Genomic DNA, 24,444 nt, shown 5'->3' with positions numbered 1-24,444 from the left:
TCAGAGAAAAGTGAGTTTGCTAAAGAATTTTGGTGGGTCTAAGATGGTCTCATTAATAGGCAGAGCCACTCTAGCAGGTCCTGCAGAATGTAAAATATCCACTAACTTCTATGTATTATCTTGGACCAGTTCAACTGGAACACCGAGGGAAGTGACTACCCCTTTCTTAAGTTCCTGGTACATTTTATCATCATTCAAAACAGGGGACAATGACATCTGAGAGCGCATCCTCATCTGGTGATGATGATGAAGTGCTGAACAGAGACACTATCGTGTCAGTCTGCTGTTGTCTGATGAATATCTGTGACAGAAGGGTCAAATACTGGAGGGATAAGGTTCCTCAGCTGCTATAGTACCAGATGGAGAACAGCACCTTCAAAGAGATTTTGGTAGACCTCTATCTAGGAGAGAAAGACTTTAATTTTGGGGCTACTCCCATGGTTTTGAGAAAGGCCACTGTTATCTTAGATATACTAGAGCACAAACCCAAGGCATCCTATTCCTGGACTTCTACTAAAATAATCACGGTGCCAAGGCCTTGCCCTGCATAAGGAGAAATGAGATGCACAAACCGTTCTGTAATAAGATTCTGAAGTGCAACATCCCACCTCCAATTCAGAGGATGAGTTAGCACAATCTAAATGCCAAGCTGACACAGTATGGGGTGAAGCAGACAGAGACTGGGACCTGGACCAGTGTGGGGCAGACAGTACTGGAGAAAGCATCCAAAGCTTTCCTCCTGAAGGGAATCATACATCTGCCCTGCTGCACAATAGTGCTTCCATACCCTGACAGTACCAACAAAGATTCAGTCCCAGATGGCACTGAACATGCAGGTGCAGATGAAAAGTCTCAGTACTGAGGCCTCGGTGCTAAGAATAGTCGATTCCCAGACCTCATCCTGCATCAGTGTGAGTCCAGCACCGATAGACACAGGAGATCCCTGGCCACTGTGTACGCCTCAGGCATCTTCTGTATAGAAGCTGATGCCTCTGAACGTCTGGCAATGGAGTAGGTCTCAATAATACCACATGAGATGCTGCAGTCAATGACTCTACACTGTTAGAATGAGGTACTGGAAGGTGCCTAGCAGGAGACGACTTTGCATTAACCTCAGTACTGATCTTCATCTGGTGTTAGTCTGGTAGGCACCTAGCCCTCAAAGAGGAGGACTTTGTCTGCTGTTTGTGCGGTATCAGAGATAGAGAATGGTATCTTCTCTTTGACTCTCTGTGATGTGGGGATGCCATCAAGAAGTCTGGTGGTACGCTCTGAGATGGAGTCATGTTTGAATCCCCACGTTAACAAGAGGCTGGGTGGCAAAAAGCCGCTTTCATGAGGATCTCTCATGTTGAATTTCTCTCAACTGCTTAGCCCTGGTCTTAAATCCACTACAGACGATGCATTTATGCCTCAGATGCCTTTCTCCCAAACACTTTAAACAGTGGAGTGAGGATAGCTGACCGGCATAGATTCGTTACAGCCCCAAAACCACCTAAATCCCATGGACTTAGGCATGCCACAGTTTTGAGCTAAAACCTCAAAGGAAAATAAGATAAGAACCAAGATTTTTTTCAAGATGAGTACCGCTAATGGAAATTAAAACTACAACTGTATTAAACTAATTATTTACAATACAAAACTCTCAAGTTTTCCTAAACAGAAGACGAAAGAGCTTGAGATGTTCTCTCTCTCTCTCACACACACACACCCCCTGTCCACAGGTGAGGAGAAGGAACTGCAGGGGGTGGTTGGGACACCTCTACCTCTTTTTAACTTTGGCTACTGGCATGCACTTCCCTGAGGGGTACTGGTATGGGAAAACATTCTTCAGCCTTGGTGCACTGTCATGCACACGTCTAGAATGAAATGGACATGCGCAAGCACTCAAAGAAGAACTGTACATTGTAAATTTGATCCATATTCAAATGGAAAATTGTGAAGAAATGTAGAAATGTTTCTGAATGAAATTAATACCTTTGAACTGAGATAATACAGCAACTTAACCAAATTTTATCTTATCCAATAATGAAAAAGATAATTTGTCTTACTTTAATATTGTATCATTCTTATGTATAATATAGGATTTTTACTATTGTATTAAAATATTTCTATAATAAAATAGAAAGTTAGTAGGTTTATAGAGTTTCTTTTAAAAACTATAAGATATGACAAACCCTGTGTACAACAAAAAGAAATAGCAATTCCTCCCCAAACGGTAGCTCTTCAAAGACATTGCTGAAGTATGACCCTTCTGGATCACTATTTCTTCCATTTCTTACGATGACAGTAATTTTATAATTCCATTGGCACATCTATATTTGACACAAACTATTCACAGTAGTTGGTTTCATGTTCATTTATGCAGCCTGGGTAACCATAGCTACCTACATCAGACAGTGTCACCAGCTTCAACAATTCTATGAGGAAAATTCCTAAAGTACTCATTGTTCAAAACTGTCTTTTTAAAAGAGGTAAATTAAAAACAGTTGTAGCTCTGTATATATGGCATTTTTCTATATATGAAACAAAATACACAAATCAAAATCTTAAAAATACTTACTTTCCGCATTGGACAAAGTGCAGGGATTGCTGTCAACCAAAGCTAACTGAAAATGCTGAAAAAGAATTAATATTGTTTACTTGTTTGATAGTCATAATTTAGAGAAATTATTTTAATACAGAAACAAAATGTTTATATTTGAAATCAAATATACTATTTTACATGAGTCAGTTAGGTTGAAATGCAAGAACTAATATATAATCTTTTGAAATTTTATCTTTAAATAGATATGTTTCATTAGAGGAAAGTAAAATAATTTTACAGAATGTTTCATGAACTTAAATGACAATACTTCTAACAATTAAGTTTAGAACAGATATTTTATGAAATAGTTAGTGTAGTAAGTTTCTAAAAGAATGACTTCATCATTTGAATGGTTAAGATCTGTTCAAGCATTTATTTGACCTTCACAACAACTGAGACCCCAAGTCATAGCCATTTCAGAGTCCCACGCAAATAAACGTGCAAGTCATTAAATGGCATATTTACTACAGGAAAATAAAAGATTCAGAAGTACAGTGATTTGAAGCATCTCATCTGTTTAACAAGATATTAAAGCATTAAAAATAAATGACTTCAGATAAAAAGCTACAATTTTCATAACCACTTAGAAATCAATTGTCCTAGTTTTTTATTTTAAAAAGACAGTTTCTGTAAAACATTTGGAATTATGTCTGACTGTACTGAATATTATAAGATTTCATTTAAAAATATATAAACTCTGAATTTATTTCTTAAGCATTTCCTTTCTCCAGAGGGGAAGCCAAACAATCAAAGTAATAAAGTTTGTCTACCAGGAAGTTTAGACGTGACCAATCATTTTACAGTAGAACCTCAAAGTTATGAATTCCAGAGTTACAAACTGACCAGTCAGCCACACACTTAATTTAGAACCGTAAGTAAACAATCAGGCAGCAGAGATCAAAAGAGAAAAAAAAGCAAATGCAGTACAGTACTGTGTTAAATGTAAACTACTAAAAAAAAAGGGAAGTTTAAAGAAGTTTTTATAAGATAAGGAAACTGTTTGAGCTTGTTTTACTTAAATTAAGATGGTTAAAAGCAGCATTTTTCTTCTGTATAGTAAAGTTTTCAAGCTATATTAAGACAATGTCCAGTTGTAAACTTTTGAAAGAACAACCATAACTTCTTTTGTTCAGAGTTATGAACAACTTCCATTCCTGGGGTGTTTGTAACTCTGAGGTTCTACTGCACAAGTTACACATTAATTCAGTTAATTAATGTGAAATATGTAAACATGAGTAACTGGGTGTATCAAAATAGATGGAGTATGCATACAAACCTAAATGCTTCAGCATTTTTCAAGAAACTTCATAGAAAACAAATCTCCTACATACAGTGTAGAGTTTGGATTAATATTTTCTTACTGCAATGTACAAGGCCTACTGAATATTGGTACGTACTGCAAGTACTAAATGTCAGTGAAGCAGATAATATACTTGATTTGTAACTGAGACTGTAACAGTAACGTTTAGATACTGACTAAATCCAAATTTAATACGAAATACAAATCATGTAAATGAGGCTACTGAACAATTACACGTAATCTTGTTAGTATGCAAGTATGGCATTTTATTTGCTGGTGTCTAGAGTACCAAGCAGGTAAGGGACAGTAGTTGTTATTAATGAAGAAAGAACATTTAAAACTAAGTTCCAGAGTAAGTGATGCACTTACCCTCTTTTCAAGATAGTTGTAAACACAAGGATACCACTCTAATAACATCTCAATAGAATTTGACTCACAAGAATGATACTTTAACAAGGGTCCATAATACACAGGACTTTCATTTAGACATATCTATGACCAGCTTAAAATCAAACAATTAAAAATACCAACTACAGTGTTACAATTCAAGATAAATTATAAAGACTAGCGCTGCACCACCCAATTACAAGAATGTTCTCTAAGCCATACATAAATGGAACAGACATCATTACTACATTCTGTCAACTTCATCCATGCATACAAATAGTTGCCAAAAATGAAGTCATCTCAACATTAATTATAAATCCTAGTTTATCATATCAGCATCATGAATATTTTTGAACAGTTCAATCACTAAAAAAGAACACAGAGAACACTGGATACAGAGAACACTGGATACACACAACTTCCAAAATAAAATGAAAAGATTAGATCAAAACAATAATATTAGCTTATTCTTAGACTTGCCTGTTTTCTTTTCGAGGGCTCAGCAGTGATAGAGAAGTTAAAATCTCCTCTCATTTGCATTGCAATGCAGGTTGTGTGCCCCAGAGACATCCTTTAGTCTGTTACCATAGCAATACTGAGCAGGCAACTTAAAAACGATTAAACGAAATTAATCAAAAGGTCTCCTTTACATTTTTTCTGATAGAAAAACATGTTCAGACCTGTATATTTAGGCCTGTGCAAGGGCCTAAATTTTACACGGACAATATCATGACCTATTAATGTTTAACATAAAACAGAAAGATACAGATTTGCTTTCACCTAGTAATACTATTTATTATACAAAATGAACAGATCAAAAATGAAACATATGACACTTATTTGGCGGTTCCTCTTCAGAATGGTTATGTTCATCAGACCCAGTGAGAGAACTCAGATAACTGCATAAGTAGAAATGCCCATTTCAGCATTTAAATCTACCCGTATTCAACACTACACAGTGAGACAGCAGGAATATTCTCACTAAATAGGAAAAAAACCCACACACATTACCTTACAATTTCAAATTCCACAGCATCGTCTCAAATATTCCAAAAGGTTACCCATTTCTGACTGCAGTATTTAGCAAATCACACTGTAAAACTACAGATAATCCAGAACAGGTATATAGATTTTATAGAAAAACAAGGCACTTATACAAAACAATTATTACAAAGCTGCATATACAAAACCAACAATCTCTCAAGCACATAAACACACATGAATTACCCTACACCTCTAGTTGGTTACAATAAACAACAGCCTCCTTTCAGGTAGTCAATACAGACAAAAAAATAACCATGCAGCCTAATAAATTAAGCTAATCAGTCACAAACAATCCCATAAATTACTACTATCAACACCAAAATTTACAAAACACCATGTTAATTTCCAATTCCCATTTCTGCAACAAACAGAAGCAGCTAGCAAACATCTGCACCTCACACAAATATTGCGGTACTGAAGCTGTCTACTGTTGTGTGAAATAGTTGTTATGCAGGAGAGGCCGCTGCAGTTCAGAGACGACATACAATACCTCAAGGCAGACAGCAGTCTATAGAAATTCAAATCCTGAGTAAGAGGATTTACCTAGAAGGCTCTGTTCTGAATATTAAGAAGTGTCTTTTCAAGTGCTACAGCTGAAGTAATGAAATAGCTTGATTTGTAACAATCTATAATAGTACAATTATCAGAAGACTATTTTGTCTCCTTTAGAGTCCTTGACTTCCCTATATGATTGTGATAACAATTTCTGATGTTATCTTTCTGAGAAATTTAAAGTACAGTGCTTGCGTATGTTCTCAATTACTGAATGTATTAAACCCAAATCATAAAATGAAAACAGAATTAAATCTAATTTAAAACATACTATTCACTCTTACTACTAGAAGTGAGTGTATTACAGACACACAGAATCACTAATTCTCTTAAAATGTATTTATTGTCCTCATTTACATACCTTTAGCATTAAAGAGGTCAAATACATGAATTTTTTTTTATTGTTTTAATCCATTAAAAGAAAACCAACACATACAAAGGGTAACATTTGCCAATCTTACTGCAAGGCATTCAATAAGAGTAATTTGTAAATCAAAACCTTTAATAAATGTTTTTAAATGGTGAGTCTAACCCCTTTTCTTATCTCTAGTGTGATGTAACAAGTTTTGCTAATTGACTACTGTACATTTATTTAGCATACTAAGCAAGCAGACAATTCTGACATCAACTTACCACCGGGAAAAGCCTGATCCCAGCTCAGTGCAATTCTGTCAGAGATAGCTTTTTCTGACTGTATGACCCAGGTGTGATATGTATGTTCCTTAGAGCTGTCTTTGTTCAGATAACTAGGACACAGTAAGCCTTGCATAATCAAAGTGTTGGCACATACCCAACGCACCATTTGCCAAGCATGGGAGGTGGAGGAGATGATGTGCAGCACGTGCTGCCACACCAACTCTGCTCTCCAGGGTCCTCCAAAGTTGGAATTAATTCATGTTTTATGGAAAGAGGTTTGTGAGGCATAAACATTGTTTCTTTCATCCTACACCATACAATCAAAACACCAGAAATCAGCTACGAGAATAGGACAAAAGAAAAGTACTCAAGACAGAATCAACAAAGGTCATATATTTACATAAACTGAATGAGATCAATCTGTTCAGAAGAATCACTTGCTCAACCAACCATAGCTGTAAAATCCTACTCGAGTAACAAAACTTAATGAAGACTGGATTTTCAGTGACCAAAAGAAGGTTCTCTCTGCCCAGGCAATCTCTTAAATAGTGCATTGTAATGTTTGTCACAACCATATCTGAGTACTCATGTTGGATACAAGTCTGAACATGGCAAAACATTAAGCCTTTAATTCTACAGCACCTCAGAGGTTAGTTAAACTACAGTCCAAAAGACTACCAGAAGAGAGAAACTGAGGGCCTGTCTTTGCTGCAGTGTTAGCTCAATTATCTGTACTGGAGTTAACTGCTCTCACGTTAACCTAGCTCATTACCACTACAAACAGTTCTTTTTCTCTCCTGCTGATAATAGCTCACCTTAACTGATCACTCTCCTTATAATGTGTATGGTAACATCCATCGTTTCATGTTCTCTTTGTGTGTGTATATACACACACACACCCCTTCCTACTGTATTTTCCACTGCATGCATCCGATGAAGTGGGCTGTAGCCCACGAAAGCTTATGCTCAAATACATTTGGTGCCACAAGTACTCTTGTTCTTTTTTCTAGCTCCTGCAAAGCGTCACACTGCAAAACAACACTCAAGTAGCACAAAGCATTTGAAATAGCAGCAACAGAATAGCTTAGTCCCCAGTGCATTACAGCTCAAGCAGCAGCAGCATTTGGACCTCCAACCCATACCCTCTAACAAGTCAAAACGCACCACCTAGGTGAAGCTAGAGATCGTTGTGTGCGTATTGGGAACTGGGTAGAGACAACACTAAACCTATACTTTGAGCTAACACTGCAGGGAAGACAAGCCAAGAAATGTGAATTGCTGTATTAAATAATCTAGAATGAAGTTAAGGTCCATAGACTGAAAAAAATGGAGTGCTACTAATATTCATTAGCCTGAATTTTTAAAGATTTTGAACCACACATTTTTTTTTACTGTTTATTTTTCTTTTAAGAAACGAGAAGCACAGAAAATCAAATAAGCCAATTTTTAGCAATTTACTCCTTTGCAATTACAGGATACAGTGACTAGAATATTTTCTATGTAATACCTTAGTTTTCCTACAGGAGGTAAGTAGCAAACTGATTAGGAGAAATCTCCTTAATGCATGAGATTCAGTGATCCACAAAAACAACCTGTATGAACAATTCCAGCTATTGATTCAATTACAAAGCTTCCTACCTTGTTAAGTAATTATGATTTATCAAAGAACATGTGTGGGTATATATCATACAGATAAATAAAACTGGTCAATTTGTGTAAGAGTTAAAAAGAGCACTTTAAATTGCAATCCTTATTTTCCGTTTACCTACAATTGTTTAAAAATAATCTTTTGACAGATTTTATCATGCTTGAGCTTCAGCCCACAAATGCTTTTTTTTCTTTAGACTGAGACAGCCACCTGAACAGCTAAAGATACAAATACAAAGAAATGTTCATTTTTTAAAAGTATTTTATACTTTTTTCAAATAGTTCCCAGAGGAATAGGATTATAGTGAAATATTTTGCATCAATGAGTTTAAATATTAACTAAGACTTTTCATTAGTAAATGTAATTGAACTAGTTCAATCATTTTTGTTCCAATGAAAAATTGATTTAAGAACCCTAATCCTGACATATTTACAGCTCTTAATAAATGCTTTAACCATGTTTGAAAAATAAATGTGGTGAAACAACATTTTGAAGGCTTGAAAATAGCCCAACGTTCTTAACTTAAAAAAGATGACACAGGGCCATGCTGCTACACATCTTCACTCATGCATTTTTGATTCTTTAATGGCAACATGGCAACAATAACTCCCTAATTTTGAACTTATTACCTTCACAGTAGTTTATAAGTTACAAACTCAAATAATGATACCACAGGCATTCAAACATATCCTAAAAAAAAAATAATTACAGGCATTACAGTAAGTTGAATAAGTGATGGGATAGTGATTGACTGCTTCAAAGCAGATACCGTTAACATGTGTATATAGAAGATTTTAAACTCTTGTTCTGAGTCCCTGCATTTTTTTTTTTTTGAAGACTAGTAGGATTGAAACTCAAACCCTTTAGCAGTTACCCCTCCACAATTTAGTTTACCTCACAATTTTTAGCACTTCCTCATGGTTTTGTAGCACGTGTCCTCCTGTTGTTCTATGGATAGAAATATTACCTACACACATTCAGTAGTCCCATTGTAGTAGGATAGCCAAATAGACTTGGGAATGGAGAGGGATGGGAGTTGCAGAGGCATGTTTACTAGGGGTGAGGATCTGTCATGGTACCAGAAGGCCTCTTTCAATAGAGAGATGAGAGACAAAGAAGGTGGATACAGACTGTCGTCATCTCTCCCACAAAGTGGTTCTCCAACCTGCATGTAACTGGGCAGGAGTTCTGCAACACATTGCTCATTGGACTCCATAAGTCTCTTTTGTAGACAGCAAAAGCACCAAATGAGGTTGTGTGGTTGATGTCTTCTAAAAATGGGATATGAAAAATCCACCCACCTATGTCAGTAGCAAGAAGTAAGGTTTCCACTAGTGGGGGAGTTGGAACAGCATTTGCAAAACCATGAATTTCTGTTGAATGAGAGGTTTAATTAAATACATTTTTCTTCTTCTTTTGTTTGTAACAATAACCTGGTGAATGAGAATTCATGCAGCACCAACTTCTCTAGTCTGAAGATGGATAGCTCAAGTGTAGTGTTTCTCAAAGTACTGTTCTGGCGACCTCTTTCACATAGCAAGCCTCTCAGTGCGTGCCCGCCGTACAAATTAAAAACACTTATTTATATATTTAACACCATTATAAATGCTGCAGGCAAAGCGCGGTTTGGGATGGAGTCTGACAGCTCACGACCCCTGATGTAATAACCTCACGACTCCCTGAGGGGTCCTGACCCCCAGTTTGAGAACCTCTGCTCTAGTGCATATACAGCTGCTCACAGCTTTCCCAAAGACAGAGTCCTACTCATCCTGAGAGAGAGTATTTTTCCAGTCTGATTATGATTAGGTCCAGATTAAGGCTATCAAGCGATTAAAAAAAATTAATCGCACTGTTAAACAACAATAGAATACCATTTTTAAAAATATTTTTGGATGTTTTCTACATTTTCAAATGTATTGATTTCAATTACAACAGAATGCAAAGTATACAGTGCTCACTTTGTATTTATTTTTTATTACAAATATCTGCACTGTAAAAAAAAAAATAGTATTTTTCAATTCACCTAATACAAGTACTGTGGTGTGATCTCTATATGATGAAAGTTGAATTTACAAATGTAGAATTATGTATAAAAAAACCCTGGATTCAAAAATAAAACAATGTAAAATTTTAGAGCCTGCTAGTCCACTCAATCCTACTTCTTGTTAAGCCAATCGCTCAGACAAACAAGTTTGTTTTCATTTGCAGGATATAATACTTCCTGGTTCTCATTTACCTTTCCTGACAGTGAGAACAGGCATTTTCATGGCATTGTTGTAGCCAGAATCACAAAGTGTTTACATACTAGATGCACTAAAGATTCATATGTTCCTTCATGCTTCAACCACCATTCCAGGGGACATGCGTCCATGCTGATGCCTTGTTCTGCTTGGTAAGAATCCAAAGCAGTGCGCACCAGCCATGTTCATTTTCATTTTCTGATTCAGATGCCACCAACGAAAAGTTTATTTTCTTTTTTTAGTGGTTCAGGTTCTCAAGTTTCCACATCCGAGTGTTGCTCTTTTAAGACTTATGAAAGCATGATCTACACTTCGTCCCTCTCAGATTTTGGAAGGCATTTCAGATTCTTAAATCTTGGGTTGAGTGCTGTAGCTATCTTTAGTAATCTCACATAGGTATCTTCTTTGCATTTTGTGAAATCTGCAGTGAAACTGTTCTTAAAATAAATAACGTGCTGGGTCATCATCCGAGACTGCTACAACATGAAATATATGACAGAATGCGGGTAAAACAGAGCAGGGGACATACAATTCTCCCTCAAGGAATTCAGTCACAAATTTAATTAATTCATTATTTTTTTAGCAAGCGTCATCAGCATGGAAGAAGCATGTCCTATGGAATGATGGTCAAAACATGAAGGGACATATGAATGTTTAGCTATCTGGCACGTAAATACTTTGCAATGCTGGCTACAAAAGTACCATGCAAATGCCTGTTCTCACTTTTGAGTAACACTGTAAATAAGAAGATGGTCCTGCCATGAGGGCAGGGGACTGGACTCTATGACCTCTCGAGGTCCCTTCCAGTCCTAGAGTCTATGAGTCTGAGTATGAGGGCAGCATTATCTCCTGTAAATGTAAATAAACCTGTTTGCCTTAGCAATTAGCTGAACAAGAAGTAGGACTGAGTGGACTGGCAGGCACTGAGGTTTTACACTGTTTTGTTTTTGAGTGCAGTTATCTACAAAAAAAAATCTACATTTGTAAGTTGCACTTTCACAACAAAGAGATTGCACTACAGAACTTGTATAAGGTGAATTGAAAAACATTTCCTTTTGTTTATTGTTTTTACAGTCCAAATATTTGCAATAAAATAATACACACTTTGATTTCAATTACAACACAGAACACAATATATATGAACAAATAGAAAAACATCCAAAATATTTAATAAATTTCAATTGGTATTCTATTGTTTAACAGTGCAATTAAAACCGCAATTAATTTTTTGAGTTAATTGCTTGAGTTATCTGCAATTAATCAACAGCCCTAGTCCAGATACTTTGTGTCAAGGTCTCCTTCATTCAGTGGCATTCCACTGTAACAGACTGAATAAATATAAAAATGAATATTACAATCAATATCGTATTCCTAGTGTTACACCTCTACCTTGATATAACATGACCCGATATAACACGAATTTGGATATAATGCAGTAAAGTAGTGCTCCCAGGGGGCGGGGCTGCGCGCTCTGGTGGATCAAAGCAAATTTGATATAACGCAGTTTCACCTATGACGTGGTAAGATGTTTTGGCTCTCGAGGACAGCGTTATATCGGGGTAGAGGTGTATTTGTTTTAGTGGCTGGGAATAGGACTGTTGGGGAGCCTGATAAGGTATGGAATGGTTTAGGATTGGGCAGTAAATATTACCTGGCTGATTCTGTTGAAGTGATCAATAATAAAGTAATGACCTTTAAATAGTCACAGAATAAGGCCAAATCATCTACTCTGACCTACTGTATACCACAGACCACTAATGCATTCATCATCATTATACTTCAGAATTTGCACCGCATTGTGATGAATAGGCAGCGCATGCTTCTCAGATGTTTCTGAAGACAACATTGCACCAGTTTTCACAAAGTTTGTCAGAGGAACATTTTTTTTACAACCATAAGGACTAGAAACATTTTTTTTAAATGTAAGCTTAAAGTCTAGAGCAAAATTCAACAAGTGCTGGATTCTGTGCCAAATTCTGGGGCAAAATATCACAGGAGTACAAAAGGTCCTAATTATAATTTGCTAGTCTGAACTCTAGCAATGTTAAGACAATGGTAAAGTAATGATTTTAAAAAGCATTCTAAAGAGGGCTGATTTCATGCCCTGTAAAGAGCATAACTCTAATAATTATCCTTATAATCTGAAACCTTAAAATAGTAAAAATTATTATGTTTAAAACTGCTTACATAAAATATAGATGATTTATGTTAATGTTCTAAAATTGTGTACAAAATCATGGAAAACATTGACCTTTCCTCTTCGCCTCAAGACTCCTACTGACGATGACTCATCTTTTGGCATTAAAAGACCATTACTTTATTCTTAGCAATAACAAACAAACACAAAAGTTTAAATACCATCAAAAACTATTACAGTATTTCAGACTACACTAACCTTGCTATAATTTGTGGGGCCCCAAAAAGCCAGAAGAGATCATAATATGGAGAGTTGCCTCCTCTTCCTGCCACACTGTCAAACAGGAAGACTAAACTGAACAATGAGTTGCTATGTCAGCGCACAGCCCCAGACTGTTCGTTTTTAAGGCCAGCTCTGTTAGTTCTGAACAATCATCTGAAGCTGTCTACATCTTATTACTCATACCTGTCCTTTAGTGTCCTGAATCTTTGTACCAAGGTCCTCACAATAAAAGTCAAATTAATTCCAATATTCCAGGATGTGGGTAACTCATCTGCCACTGTCCCTCTGTAAAGGTGGAATGTTCATTACCCATGAAAACTTCCTATCCTTACCTCTTGGTTAAGACTCCTTGGGAGACTATCACAACCAGGGCCATTCCTAAGGGAGTGTGCGGCTTGGGACACTAGAAACTTGGTGCCTATCTGTCATGGTGTGCTCCCCCTGGCTCCACCCCGACTCGACCTCTTCCCCCAAGGCCCCACCACCACCCTGCTTCTTCCCCACCCAGTTCCGCCTCCTCCCCCAAGCAAGCTGTGCCCTCACTCCTTTCCCCTGCACTCCAGCGCCTCCTGATGCCGTGAAATATCTGATCTGTGGAAGGTCCTGGGAGGGAAGGAGGGGTGCTGATTGGCCAGGCCCCCTGGTAGGCAGGAGGCACTGGGGGGGGGAACAGGAGGTTCTGATGGGGGGCTCCTCGACACCTGCCTGCCGTTCACCTCCTCACTCCGCTGGCCCGCCCGCCTCACCTGCGAGGCCACCCAGAGCGTGAGGCCCAGGGTGGTCGCCCCGATTTGCCATATCCAAGGGATGGCTCTGATCACTGCTCTACTTTCTTCATCTTTCTTACTTTGTGCTTTCCATTTAGGGATTTTTTTTTTGCTGACCTGTGCAGCCTCTAACCACAACTCTGCGAAACTGCAGAAGTTCTCAGAGTATGACCAGTTGGACTCACTGCACAAAAGTGTAACTTGTGCATATATCTGTAACTATAGAAACATACTATGCAAAAGCCTAGTTTAATGCAGCATCAAGACCGATACATGTATATTATACAAAGTGCTGTACACACAGTGATTAAAAGCAAGATATTCAAAGGTATTTAACACCGAAGGATGCAGGCAAGTACCTGGTGGGATTTTCGAAAGCACCTAGAAAGCACACATCTTCCATGAAGTTTAAGGCAACTAAGCACTTCCTGATGAGGCAGGCATTAGAAAGATTTGGTCCACAGAGAATCCTGATGGTCAGACATGTTTTTGTTTAGCCAAATTACAATAGTTTAAAAATACTTTGTACAAATGCATTTTTTTAATTCAAGATTTTTTTAAGCAACTATCTCCCAACATTATAGCGGCGCTGTGCACACATGAAAAACTTGTCTCACTCCATTTGATATCTAAATGCAACATGTGATAGACCATTGCTCTAAGGAACCTCTGCCTCATTCCAGGTATCTGAAGATTTATACAGAATGAGGCTAGGCTCCACTGAAATTAAGAATATTATTAACAAGATTGCCAACTGTAAAACCACGTCAACTGATTTTCCATCAGGATACCTTTGCCCAAGAAGTCTGCATTAACTTCTGAGTATGTTACAATGGAAAATACTGAAGTAAATGAACCAGTCAGGAAACTACAGTTTTTATGTTCCTGAGTCTATTATACGATTAAGTTTCACTTTTTAGGAACAGCAAATACTAAAAAAAAAAAAAAAAAAAGCAAAATATGAAGAAAAATAAGCAGATTTGCAATCAACATAACAGTATAACATCAGTTACTTATGTCACAAGTTTCAGAATCAGCTTTGTTACATATCAATTTTCTTTGTTACATCACAAATGAATTCAGTGACAGAACTATATCAGATGGTTCAATGGTAAGAGTTTAATATCCAGTTTCTATAAACAAACAGCTTTGTTTTTCTAAAAGTGAAACGCTCAAAAATTTTTCACTGCACAATTAAAGGAAAATTAATACTTCCTTGTAAATTAACTATCACATTTTTTCTGTGCCCAAACCATTCCTTAAAATAATCCTTCCACTCTTCTCTTCTTTTTCTGGCCTACACTTATAGGATCCAATGACACGTGCATGCCACAAATACAAAGGAATAGGGCAAAATAGTACAGCATTCAAGCCTACTCATGATCTGCCAAACCTCCAGCCTTTCCCCGCCCTGCTTTGTTACTTTATTTCTTACACAAACACACACACACGTTCTCGCTCTAATCAAAGTTATCCGCTCTGCCTGAAGCTCATGAGCTGGGATTTCTCCTCCTGACAGGGAATGGAAAGGTAGTTGCAAACATGTTCCCTGGGTATGGTTGAGGTAGAAGTACTCCTCTGATCAATGTCCTACTTCCCTTTTTGATGACGTGCTTCAGACAGCACGCAGAATGTAGATCTGAGGAAAAGTAAACTGGCAGAAAGTGGAAAGCAAAGCAGTTCTACATTCCCAATGCCCAATATTTTTTCTTATTGGTTCTGGGCAAGTTGAGTTACAGAATGCAGAATGAGATAAAAGAAGAACAGACATGGATAGACTCAAGGGGGTTTAATATACAGAAATATAACCTTAAAATTACATTTCATGTTCAAATATTTTCTGCCCTGCAATGTGGATTTCATTGTATAACATGAAGTTCTTGTAAAAAAAGATACTTACTTCTTCCAGGACAGTTGTAAGGTTACAGGTTTGTACAGGATGAGAAAAGGAAGGACCAGAGAGAGCAAGAGCAAACAAAATAAATGATACGTAAGGAGAGAAATTACAGAAGGAAACCAAAGAATGAGGCAGGAGGGGGGACTGAAAAGGAAGTAGAGAAAAGAAGATGCAGAAGTTGGGGGTGAGAAGAGGTATTCTACACTAAGAAATAGTTTCTAACTGATCAGACAGTGATTTCTTTCCCTAAGAGGTCATTCAGGCACAAGGAAGTGCAAGAGTAATCAGGATATGTTGTCAGGTAGGAAAATTGTAACAAAATAAAAAGATGAAAGGGAACTGATTTTATTTTGAATAAATACTTCCTGACTGCACCAATTCCTAAACATTTTCTCTTTGTTTTCAATGAGGGAGACTGAAAGGAGGAGGGAAAGATCTCTAGAACCCCAAACTGCCAATGTTAGTCACTCCTTTATCATCCTCTCCATCTCCCTTCTAGACACTTTCCTTCCCCACGCATTGACCCAAGAATTTGTACACTCAGTTTAAACTGTTGTAACACCAGTGCCTACCCACAGCTTTGTCAGGCTTTTCATTTGGCACTTAAACACCCTCTACTGTTACCCTTTCTGAGAGACTCTACAATTACTAAAATATTGTGCATAAGTATACTTCTACTTTCAAAATTACGATATTACTAATGTAAACTTATAGATTATTTGCAGTTTTAAAATGCAATGAAATTTGCAATAATTGCCAAACAGAATTTAAGAATTTTAAAACCTACCTTTAAACTAGACTCATAGTCTGTATTCACTTTGAACATAAGCCCAAGTCGCAAATGAATTTCCTTGGCTCGACAAAAGCTGGGATCAACATAAAGCACCTCCTGAAATGCTTTAATCGCCCTGGAAAAACAAACATTAAAAAATTGCAACATTTTATGCAATGTTCTTTATGATCAGTGCATTTTATTTATTTATCTTACATAATAAAAAATTTAAAGCAGAAAATTGTTATGGGTAAACACATCAAGATCAATTTTATGTAGAAAGATGGCAACGTCACTTTTTTGTTGCATAGTTTTCAGCCTTTACTTCAAGTGTTAAGAAAAATCTGTACTTCTAACACCCTAGTGGTCTACAGATCTAACCTAAAAGTTCAACTCTTTCCATTCAATAGGAGAAATTGCATGACATACTGTTTGTTTTTGATTAACATCCCAATTTTTTTCATTTCAGAAAAGTTGGACAAAATAAGAATTGGTAACAATATTTATTACAACTTAAGAACAACAAGGTGTAGACGGTATGCTCCACCTCTGCCTCTGCTCCTGGCTGGTTACAACTACCTGGGAGCAGAAGCTGGTGGTGAGAGTAGGAAGACAGAACCAACATTAAAAGTTCAGGAGTGATCACCCACTACTTTCACAGTTGCCTCAGGCATCTTCATTTACAGAACTCTGTCCCCCACTCCTCAAAACACATCCATTTACAGAACTCTGTCCCCCACTCAGTTGCTTAGAGTGTCAATTGCTGCCCAAGTTCTCTCTCCAGCATCAACCCTCTCCCCTCCAGTTGCCCAAGCATGCTTCTATACTTTTGCCAATCCCCCCCGACATCCCCAATACGTGGACAGTGTGGTAGGAGCAGACAGACTCAGGATATCATTTCCTAGATTATTTTTATTCACAAGACCTCGCTATCTTAGACAGAGATGGTAAACAGAAAAACTGCACACAAGCAACTCTAGTTGCAAAACCCCTCTGCTAAGGCACTACTAAATCCCTTTTACCCAAGAAATAGCTCACTCTGATTCTTGGCTGCAGTGTTGTTGTAGCTGTGTTGGTCACAGGATATTAGAGAGACAAGAAAAGTGAAGTCTTTTATTGAACTAACTTCTGTTGGCGAAAGAGAAAGCTCAAAAGCTTGTCTCTTTCCACCAATTGAAGTTGGTTCAATAAAAGGTATTACTTCATCCACCTTGTCTTTCTGGCTCTTGGTGTCAGTCCTGCTCTTGGCACACTATAACCCTATCTACACAAGGGAAAAAATATATATTTTGTCTAACTTGTTTAAAGATGCTTTACCTAATATATTATCCAGCATATTAAGTAATTGGTCCATCGACTTTAACAAGGTTTTAGCTGCTAACTGTAAACATAAGATTCCTGGTTACTTTTTCCTAGTCTAGATACAGTCTGTAGGACCTTGTATCTTACCAGTACTCTCACCTGAGAACTCCCTTAGCCAAAGTCATGATGAATAAGTTTCCTCACAATACTGGCAAAAAAGGTACTCTAATTCATGCCAAGATACAGGTTAATCTTGCACTGGAGCTGCCTGAGTGGGCACTGGAGATGAATCACCATTCAACTTTCCTATGGAGTTAGTCATATTAAAGTAAATGAATTAAAACTGAAACATATATTTCATTATAAACATTCCCCATATAGCGATACGATCTTTAATTACACATACTATTTTTCCCCCACAGGAACCTGCCTCATCCAGTGCACAAAATAGACCTACTCTAAGGATCAACCAGAGCTGTGTAGTGAAGGAAGCTGTTGTCTGTAGAATCCCTGCCTCATTTGTTGCAGAAGCTGAGAGGTGTGTAGTAAATGAGAAAAGAGTCTCATGGTTAAGACAGCTGAATGCCACCTTGAAGAACTGGATTCTAATTCTGCCATACAGTTTCTATGAGATATTAAGCAAGTCATTTAAGCCAAACTTTTCATAGGTAGTCACTAACTGTGTGTTCCTCATTTTCTGGGTGGTCGACTTGAGTTTCTGCGATCCAATTTGCAGAAGTGCTGAGTGCTCATAGCTGCAACTGAAGACAATTGGGATCTGTGTTTTGAATATATGAAGTGGGACAGAATGCTAACTTTGAAAAAAATCAAGTCAATATGTTTTAAATTGGGCACCTAAAATCAGTGGATGCCTTTGAACTTAAACTGAGTGTCAGTTCCCCATTTCTAAAATGCAGATAAATACCATCTCTTCTCACAAGGGTGGTGTTACCATAATTTCATTTCTGTCTATGAAACAGTCAGATACTGTAATGATGAGTACCATGGAAAAGCCAGTAAAAAAAAAAATACACTTTTTTTTTGTTCAGAGCAGGATTTGATTACTGTGCAGTAAAATAAGGTCTGGGGCCACACACTGAACAAGGAGGAGTAAAAAAATATTGTTCTGTGCACTGTATGAGGCAGGCATCCTGTGGAAAAAACAGTATGCAATCAGGTAATTAAAGATCACACTCATAATGCGTGAGTGTAAGGAGGCCAAATTAAGGTTGCACAGGCAACCGTAATTCTGGCATTTCCTTACTTTTGAATGTTTGATTTTGCAATCTAAATAAAGGTCCTTTAACAGTACGTGTTTGGCCATGTGCACTTTTTAAAAAAACCTAGAAAATTAAATTGAAAAAATATTGAGACAGGCTCCCTGCTCTCAGTTCCAGCACTCTGCACCATCCCAACTTGGAGAAGCCAACATCAAAGTCCAACTTCATCCTTGTAGCCCTGGGCTGGAAGGAGCATGCTCAGTATGCTCTGTGGGAATGATGCATGTGCAGTCCTGTCATACAAGGAGCTGTGAGGAATGGAGGATGCTCAACTGCTCTCTGGGGATGGCTCATGCACAGGGGGGTCACATGAAGGAGGCTGTGAATGGCTCAAATATGTCCCCTGCATATGGAATCTTCAGAGATTTTAGCTGTTACAATTGAAGAAGTCTCCATTGAGCAATTGCAAACAAGGATATTTCAAAGTCTTATAGTTTGGTCAAGAAGGGGTGGATTTCCACAGGAACAGCAAAAGGCACTTTCCTAACACAAAGGGAACCCTATGTCAAATTTCAAGTCCCTGCTCTAAAACATGGGCATGCTGGAGTTTTTCAAAGGAAGGGTTACAAGAATTTTTCAGCATTGCAAAACATTTTCCCCTGGCCTTACATTTGGAAACAGTTGACCATTTTGGCTGAATTTTAAAGGGGTTGGGGGATCCTGAAGCAGACACACAAACATTTAAAGTTTAGCAAAGTTATAAGCAACTAAAACCAGGGTCTTATCATGGGAAGTGTTGTGCAACCTTCACAGGCAGTAATACTAACCCAGCCTATTCATAGACTTTAGGACTGGAAGGGATCTCGAGAGGTCATCAAGTCCAGTCCCCTGTCCTCATGGCAGGACCAAATACTGTCTAGACCATCGGTGATAGACATTTATCTAATCTACTCTTAAATATCTCCAGAGATGGAGATTCCACAACCTCCCTAGGCAATTTATTCCAGTGTTTAACTACCCTGACTGTTAGGAACTTTTTCCTAATGTCCAACCTAAATCTCCCTTGCTGCAGTTTAAGCCCATTGCTTCTTCTTCTATCCTTAGAGGCTAAGGTGAACAAATTTTCTCCCTCCTCCTGATGACATCTTTTTAGATACCTGAAAACTGCTATCATGTCCCCTCTCAGTCTTCTCTTTTCCAAACTAAATAAACCCAATTCTTTCAGCCCTCCTTCATAGGTCATGTTCTCAAGACCTTTAATCATTCTTGCTGCTCTTCTCTGGACCCTCTCCAATTTCTCCACATCTTTCTTGAAATGCGGTGCCCAGAACTGGACACAATACTCCAGCTGAGGCCTAACCAGTGCAGAGTAAAGCGGAAGAATGACTTCTCGTGTCGTGTTTACAACACACCTGTTAATGCATCCCAGAATCACATTTGCTTTTTTTACAACAGTATCACACTGTTGACTCATATTTAGCTTGTGGTCCACTATGACCCCTAGATCTCTTTCTGCCATACTCCTTCCTAGACAGTCTCTTCCCATTCTGTATGTGTGAAACTGATTGTTCCTTCCTAAGTGGAGCACTTCACATTTGTCTTTATTGAACTTCATCCGGTTTACCTCAGACCATTTCTCCAATTTGTCCAGATCATTTTGAATGTTGACCCTATCCTCCAGAGCAGTTGCAATCCCTCCCAGTTTGGTATCGTCTGCAAACTTAACAAGCGTACTTTCTATGCCAACATCTAAGTCGTTGATGAAGATATTGAACAGAGCCGGTCCCAAAACAGACCCCCAGAACCCCACTTGTTATACCTTTCCAGAAGGATTGGAAGCCATTAATAACTACTCTCTGAGTACGGTTACCCAGCCAGTTATGCACCCACCTTATAGCAGCCCCAACTAAATTGTATCTGCCTAGTTTATCGATAAGGATATCATGCGAGACCGTATCAAATGCCTTACTAAAGTCTACGTATACCACATCCACCGCTTCTCCTTTAACCACAAGACTCGTTATCCTATCAAAGAAAGCTATCAGATTGGTTTGACACGATTTGTTCTTTACAAATCCATGCTGGCTATTCCCTATCACCTTACCGCCTTCCAAGTGTTTGGAGATGATTTCTTTAATTACTTGCTCCATTATCTTCCCTGGCACAGAAGTTAAACTAACTGGTCTGTAGTTTCCTGGGTTGTTTTTAATTCCCCTTTTATAGATGGGCACTATATTTGCCCTTTTCCAGTCTTCTGGAATCTGTCCCGTCTCCCATGACTTTCCAAAGATAATATCTAGAGGCTCAGATACCTCCTCTATTAACTCAAATCCTTGAGTATTCTAGGATGCATTTCATCAGGCCCTGGTGACTTGCAGGCATCTAACTTTTCTAAGTGATTTTTTACTTGCTCTTTTTTTATTTTCTCTTCTAAACCTACCCTCTTCCCGTAAGCATTCACTATATTGGACATTCCTTCAGACTTCTCAGTGAAGACCGAAACAAAGAAGTCATTAAGCATCTCTGCCATTTCCAAGTTTCCTGTTACTGTTTCTCCCTCCTCACTGAGCAATGGGCCTACCCTGTCCTTGGTCTTCCTCTTGCTTCTAATGTATTGATAAAAAGTCTTCTTGTTTCCCTTTATTCCCATAGCTAGTTTGAGCTCATTTTGTGCCTTTGCCTTTCTAATCTTGCCCCTACATTCCTGTGTTGTTTGCCTATATTCATCCGTTGTAATCTGACCTAGTTTCCATTTTTTATATGACTCCTTTTTATTTTGTAGGTCATGCAAGATCTCGTGGTTAAGCCAAGGTGCTCTTTTGCCACATTTTCTATCTTTCCTACCCATCGGAATAGCTTGCTTTTGGGCCCTTAATAGTGTCCCTTTGAAAAACTGCCAACACTCCTCAGTTTTTTTCCCCCTTAGTCTTGATTCCCATGGGACCTTACCTATCAGCTCTCTGAGCTTACCAAAATCCGCCTTCCTGAAATCCACTGTCTCTATTTTGCTGTATGTACTCCCTTCTACCCTTCCTTAGAATTGCAAACTCTATGATTTCATGATCACTTTTACCCAAGCTTCCCTCTACTTTCAAATTCTCAACGAGTTCCTCCCTATTAGTGCTCACTCTACTCTTAGAGCTAGAAGAGAAATACATCACTACATATTATTTAAGTAAATCTACCTGGTTATTCCCTTGAAATCATAAGAAAATACTGTTTTTTTTTATTACTGGTTTATAAATATGTTTGTCAGCTCTTTAACAGCTGTGTTACTCCAGTAGGAACACTGGTTAAAATATTTGTTTTAAAAAAATAAATCAAACACTAGTAATGCTGGCAGTTAGACCCCCCCAACAACTGTGGGATCATCAGAACACCAAGATTAAATACAGATACAGTTCAATTCAGCTAGATGCCTATGGAATTTGTTATTTCTCTTGTTTTACTTATTGAGTTACAGGTTTTATTTAATATGATGCACAGCTACTGAAGTCAATGAGAGTCATGAAGCTAACTTCCTATTCACTTACTTGACAACATACCTATCCGAAGTATATATTTATTACATGGATTAGTCTACTGCAGTGCTTTAGTTAATATAGATTTTTAGATTCCTGTAAACAAAGCTTTACCAGTAAAAGGGAACTCTCTCCAACCCAATGAAGTATTCACCAAAATAAATACAGTAGTGTAAACCAAAGGTTAGGTTGGTAAAATGATTCTTCAGAGATGATCACAAATAACTGGATGTTATGTAAGATGGTGTAAAGCCTTGTTAGAAATGTATTTTTATGACATTAAGTATAGAGTAAAAGGGATATATGCCCAATTTAAATTGAGAGGAAGATGTGCTAAAGCTCACTGTCTGCACTGTACCAAATGGTTTAGCATTATACACAGCTTTGTGTGTGTTTTAATTTTTTAAAAATTATTGTTCTAAATCTAAATTAAGAATGGGTTGTGGGTGTGTCACACTGTTCTATGAATATCAAAGAGATACATATACTTATACCCTGTCATAATGGATTTTCAACAATGTCTTTCCTCATCCCAAAATTTATTTATAGCATGAATATTTTTAATTATTATAGCTAGGTTACTAGGATCAGCTATAGCTTAGGCTGCCAAATAGTTCCCTTTCAAAAGCCTCCCTTGCCACTAACACCGCCACCACCACATTTTTAGACAGTTAAGGATTTTTTGAGGCTAAAAGTAAAAAATATACAATCCCCTTTTGTTCAAATATAGTGCTGAAAGAACTGATTGCCAGATTTGGACTTTTTCCCTAAGTGAGAAGATGTTTTATTTTGAAGTGCCTTTTAATATTTCAGTGGAAAGTAATTTTGATTTAGCAGTTAAAGAGTGTTTAGGGGAAAAATGTGCTTCACCCACTTCAAATAAGCTTTGTTTTTAACTGTATCTGTCAGTTAACTAAAAGGCAAAATGTGATCCACATGTGGGCATGGATATATATTTTTAAAAATAAAGTTTTAGTTAAGGTTTTCATATTGAATGACACAGGGGTTCATAGAAGGATGCCTCATATAATGCAGTGTTCAGCTGTGCACTGAATGCTGCAGAGAGTTACAACAGCTCATTTAACATGCACAGAATTGTGTGGTAAACTTTATAAGCCCTGGACATAAAGGTTTGTGCCTACCATACAGAATTAAAGAATGCAATGTGAACACACAGGAGGAAGGGGGCCCTTCACATAGTATACAGCTAATGTAGATTGGAAAATAGTGGTGTTTAGTGAAAGTGTGCCCAATTATGGAATTTTTTTCTCTTAAAATGGAAATCTATTAAAAACTAAAAGTTAAGAATGCTTACGTAAACACATAAAAGCTAAGAAATTCCTGGGACGATGTTATACATTCAACTTCAGTTCTGTCCCCTGATGCATTACAACATGGACTATGACCATACGCAAATATCTCAAACATAAATGCCCAGACAAACCCCGACATTATGCTTATAGTAAAAAAGTACAAATTGGTAATATCACAGTTAAAAATACTACAGGACTGTTGTAATTATCTCCAAAAAAAGCTTTACAAACCCAGAAATTCAGACTTCAATATTTCTTTTTATCCTCATCATTCAAAGTATGGCCCCATGTCTTATGTAATTCAGATCTTCCAAGGCTTGCACTAAATATGAAATTGATTTCTTCATGGGCTTTTCTATGGAAGCCCATCAATGTACTGTCTGAGCCTCTCAAACATCAATTTATCTTCACTATTCCTCTGAGATAGAGTATCATCAACTTTACGGGCAGGGAAGTGAACCACAGGCAGATTTAAGGCAGAAATTTGCAGCATTCTTCACTAATTTTAGAATGATTGCACCACAAACTATATCTAGTTTTAAAGAGTATTAGCATTTTTAAATGGCTGTGATGGCCTTTGAACATATAATTAACCCTCAAAACATCTGAAGGTAGGTGGGTAAATACTATCCCTATTTTACATATAGGGAAACAGACAGAAAGGCTATGACATGGCTAAGGCCACACAGTGAATCAGTGACAGAACGAGAGATTAGAACCTGTGATTGCTTAACTCCCAATCCTGCGATCATTGCTCCAGACCACACTGCCTGATTATCAGAGTAGCTGAACACCCACAATTTGTATTGACTTGAACTACTGTTGTGGAAGCTCAACTT

The 24,444-nt window shown here is 37.6% G+C and overlaps 1 protein-coding gene across 9 annotated transcripts in view; it reads right to left on the bottom strand.

The window, feature by feature from the left end:
• The window catches only part of KDM6A (lysine demethylase 6A), a 297,125-nt gene that overhangs the window by 105,017 nt on the left and 167,664 nt on the right, over nucleotides 1–24,444 (bottom strand). For all 9 annotated transcript variants that reach the window (XM_030576524.1, XM_030576540.1, XM_030576549.1 and 6 more), the window contains 2 exons: nucleotides 16,265–16,385; nucleotides 2,564–2,618 (listed from right to left, as the gene is read on the bottom strand). In XM_030576524.1, the coding sequence (XP_030432384.1) occupies nucleotides 2,564–2,618; nucleotides 16,265–16,385 (176 nt within the window). The remainder of the gene's footprint in view (nucleotides 1–2,563; nucleotides 2,619–16,264; nucleotides 16,386–24,444) is intronic.

Source organism: Gopherus evgoodei, chromosome 1 (assembly GCF_007399415.2).
Source record: "Gopherus evgoodei ecotype Sinaloan lineage chromosome 1, rGopEvg1_v1.p, whole genome shotgun sequence".
Taxonomy (NCBI): domain Eukaryota; kingdom Metazoa; phylum Chordata; order Testudines; family Testudinidae; genus Gopherus; species Gopherus evgoodei.
The sequence above is the reverse complement of the archived record's forward strand: the minus strand, read 5'-3'. Positions and strand labels throughout refer to the sequence as shown.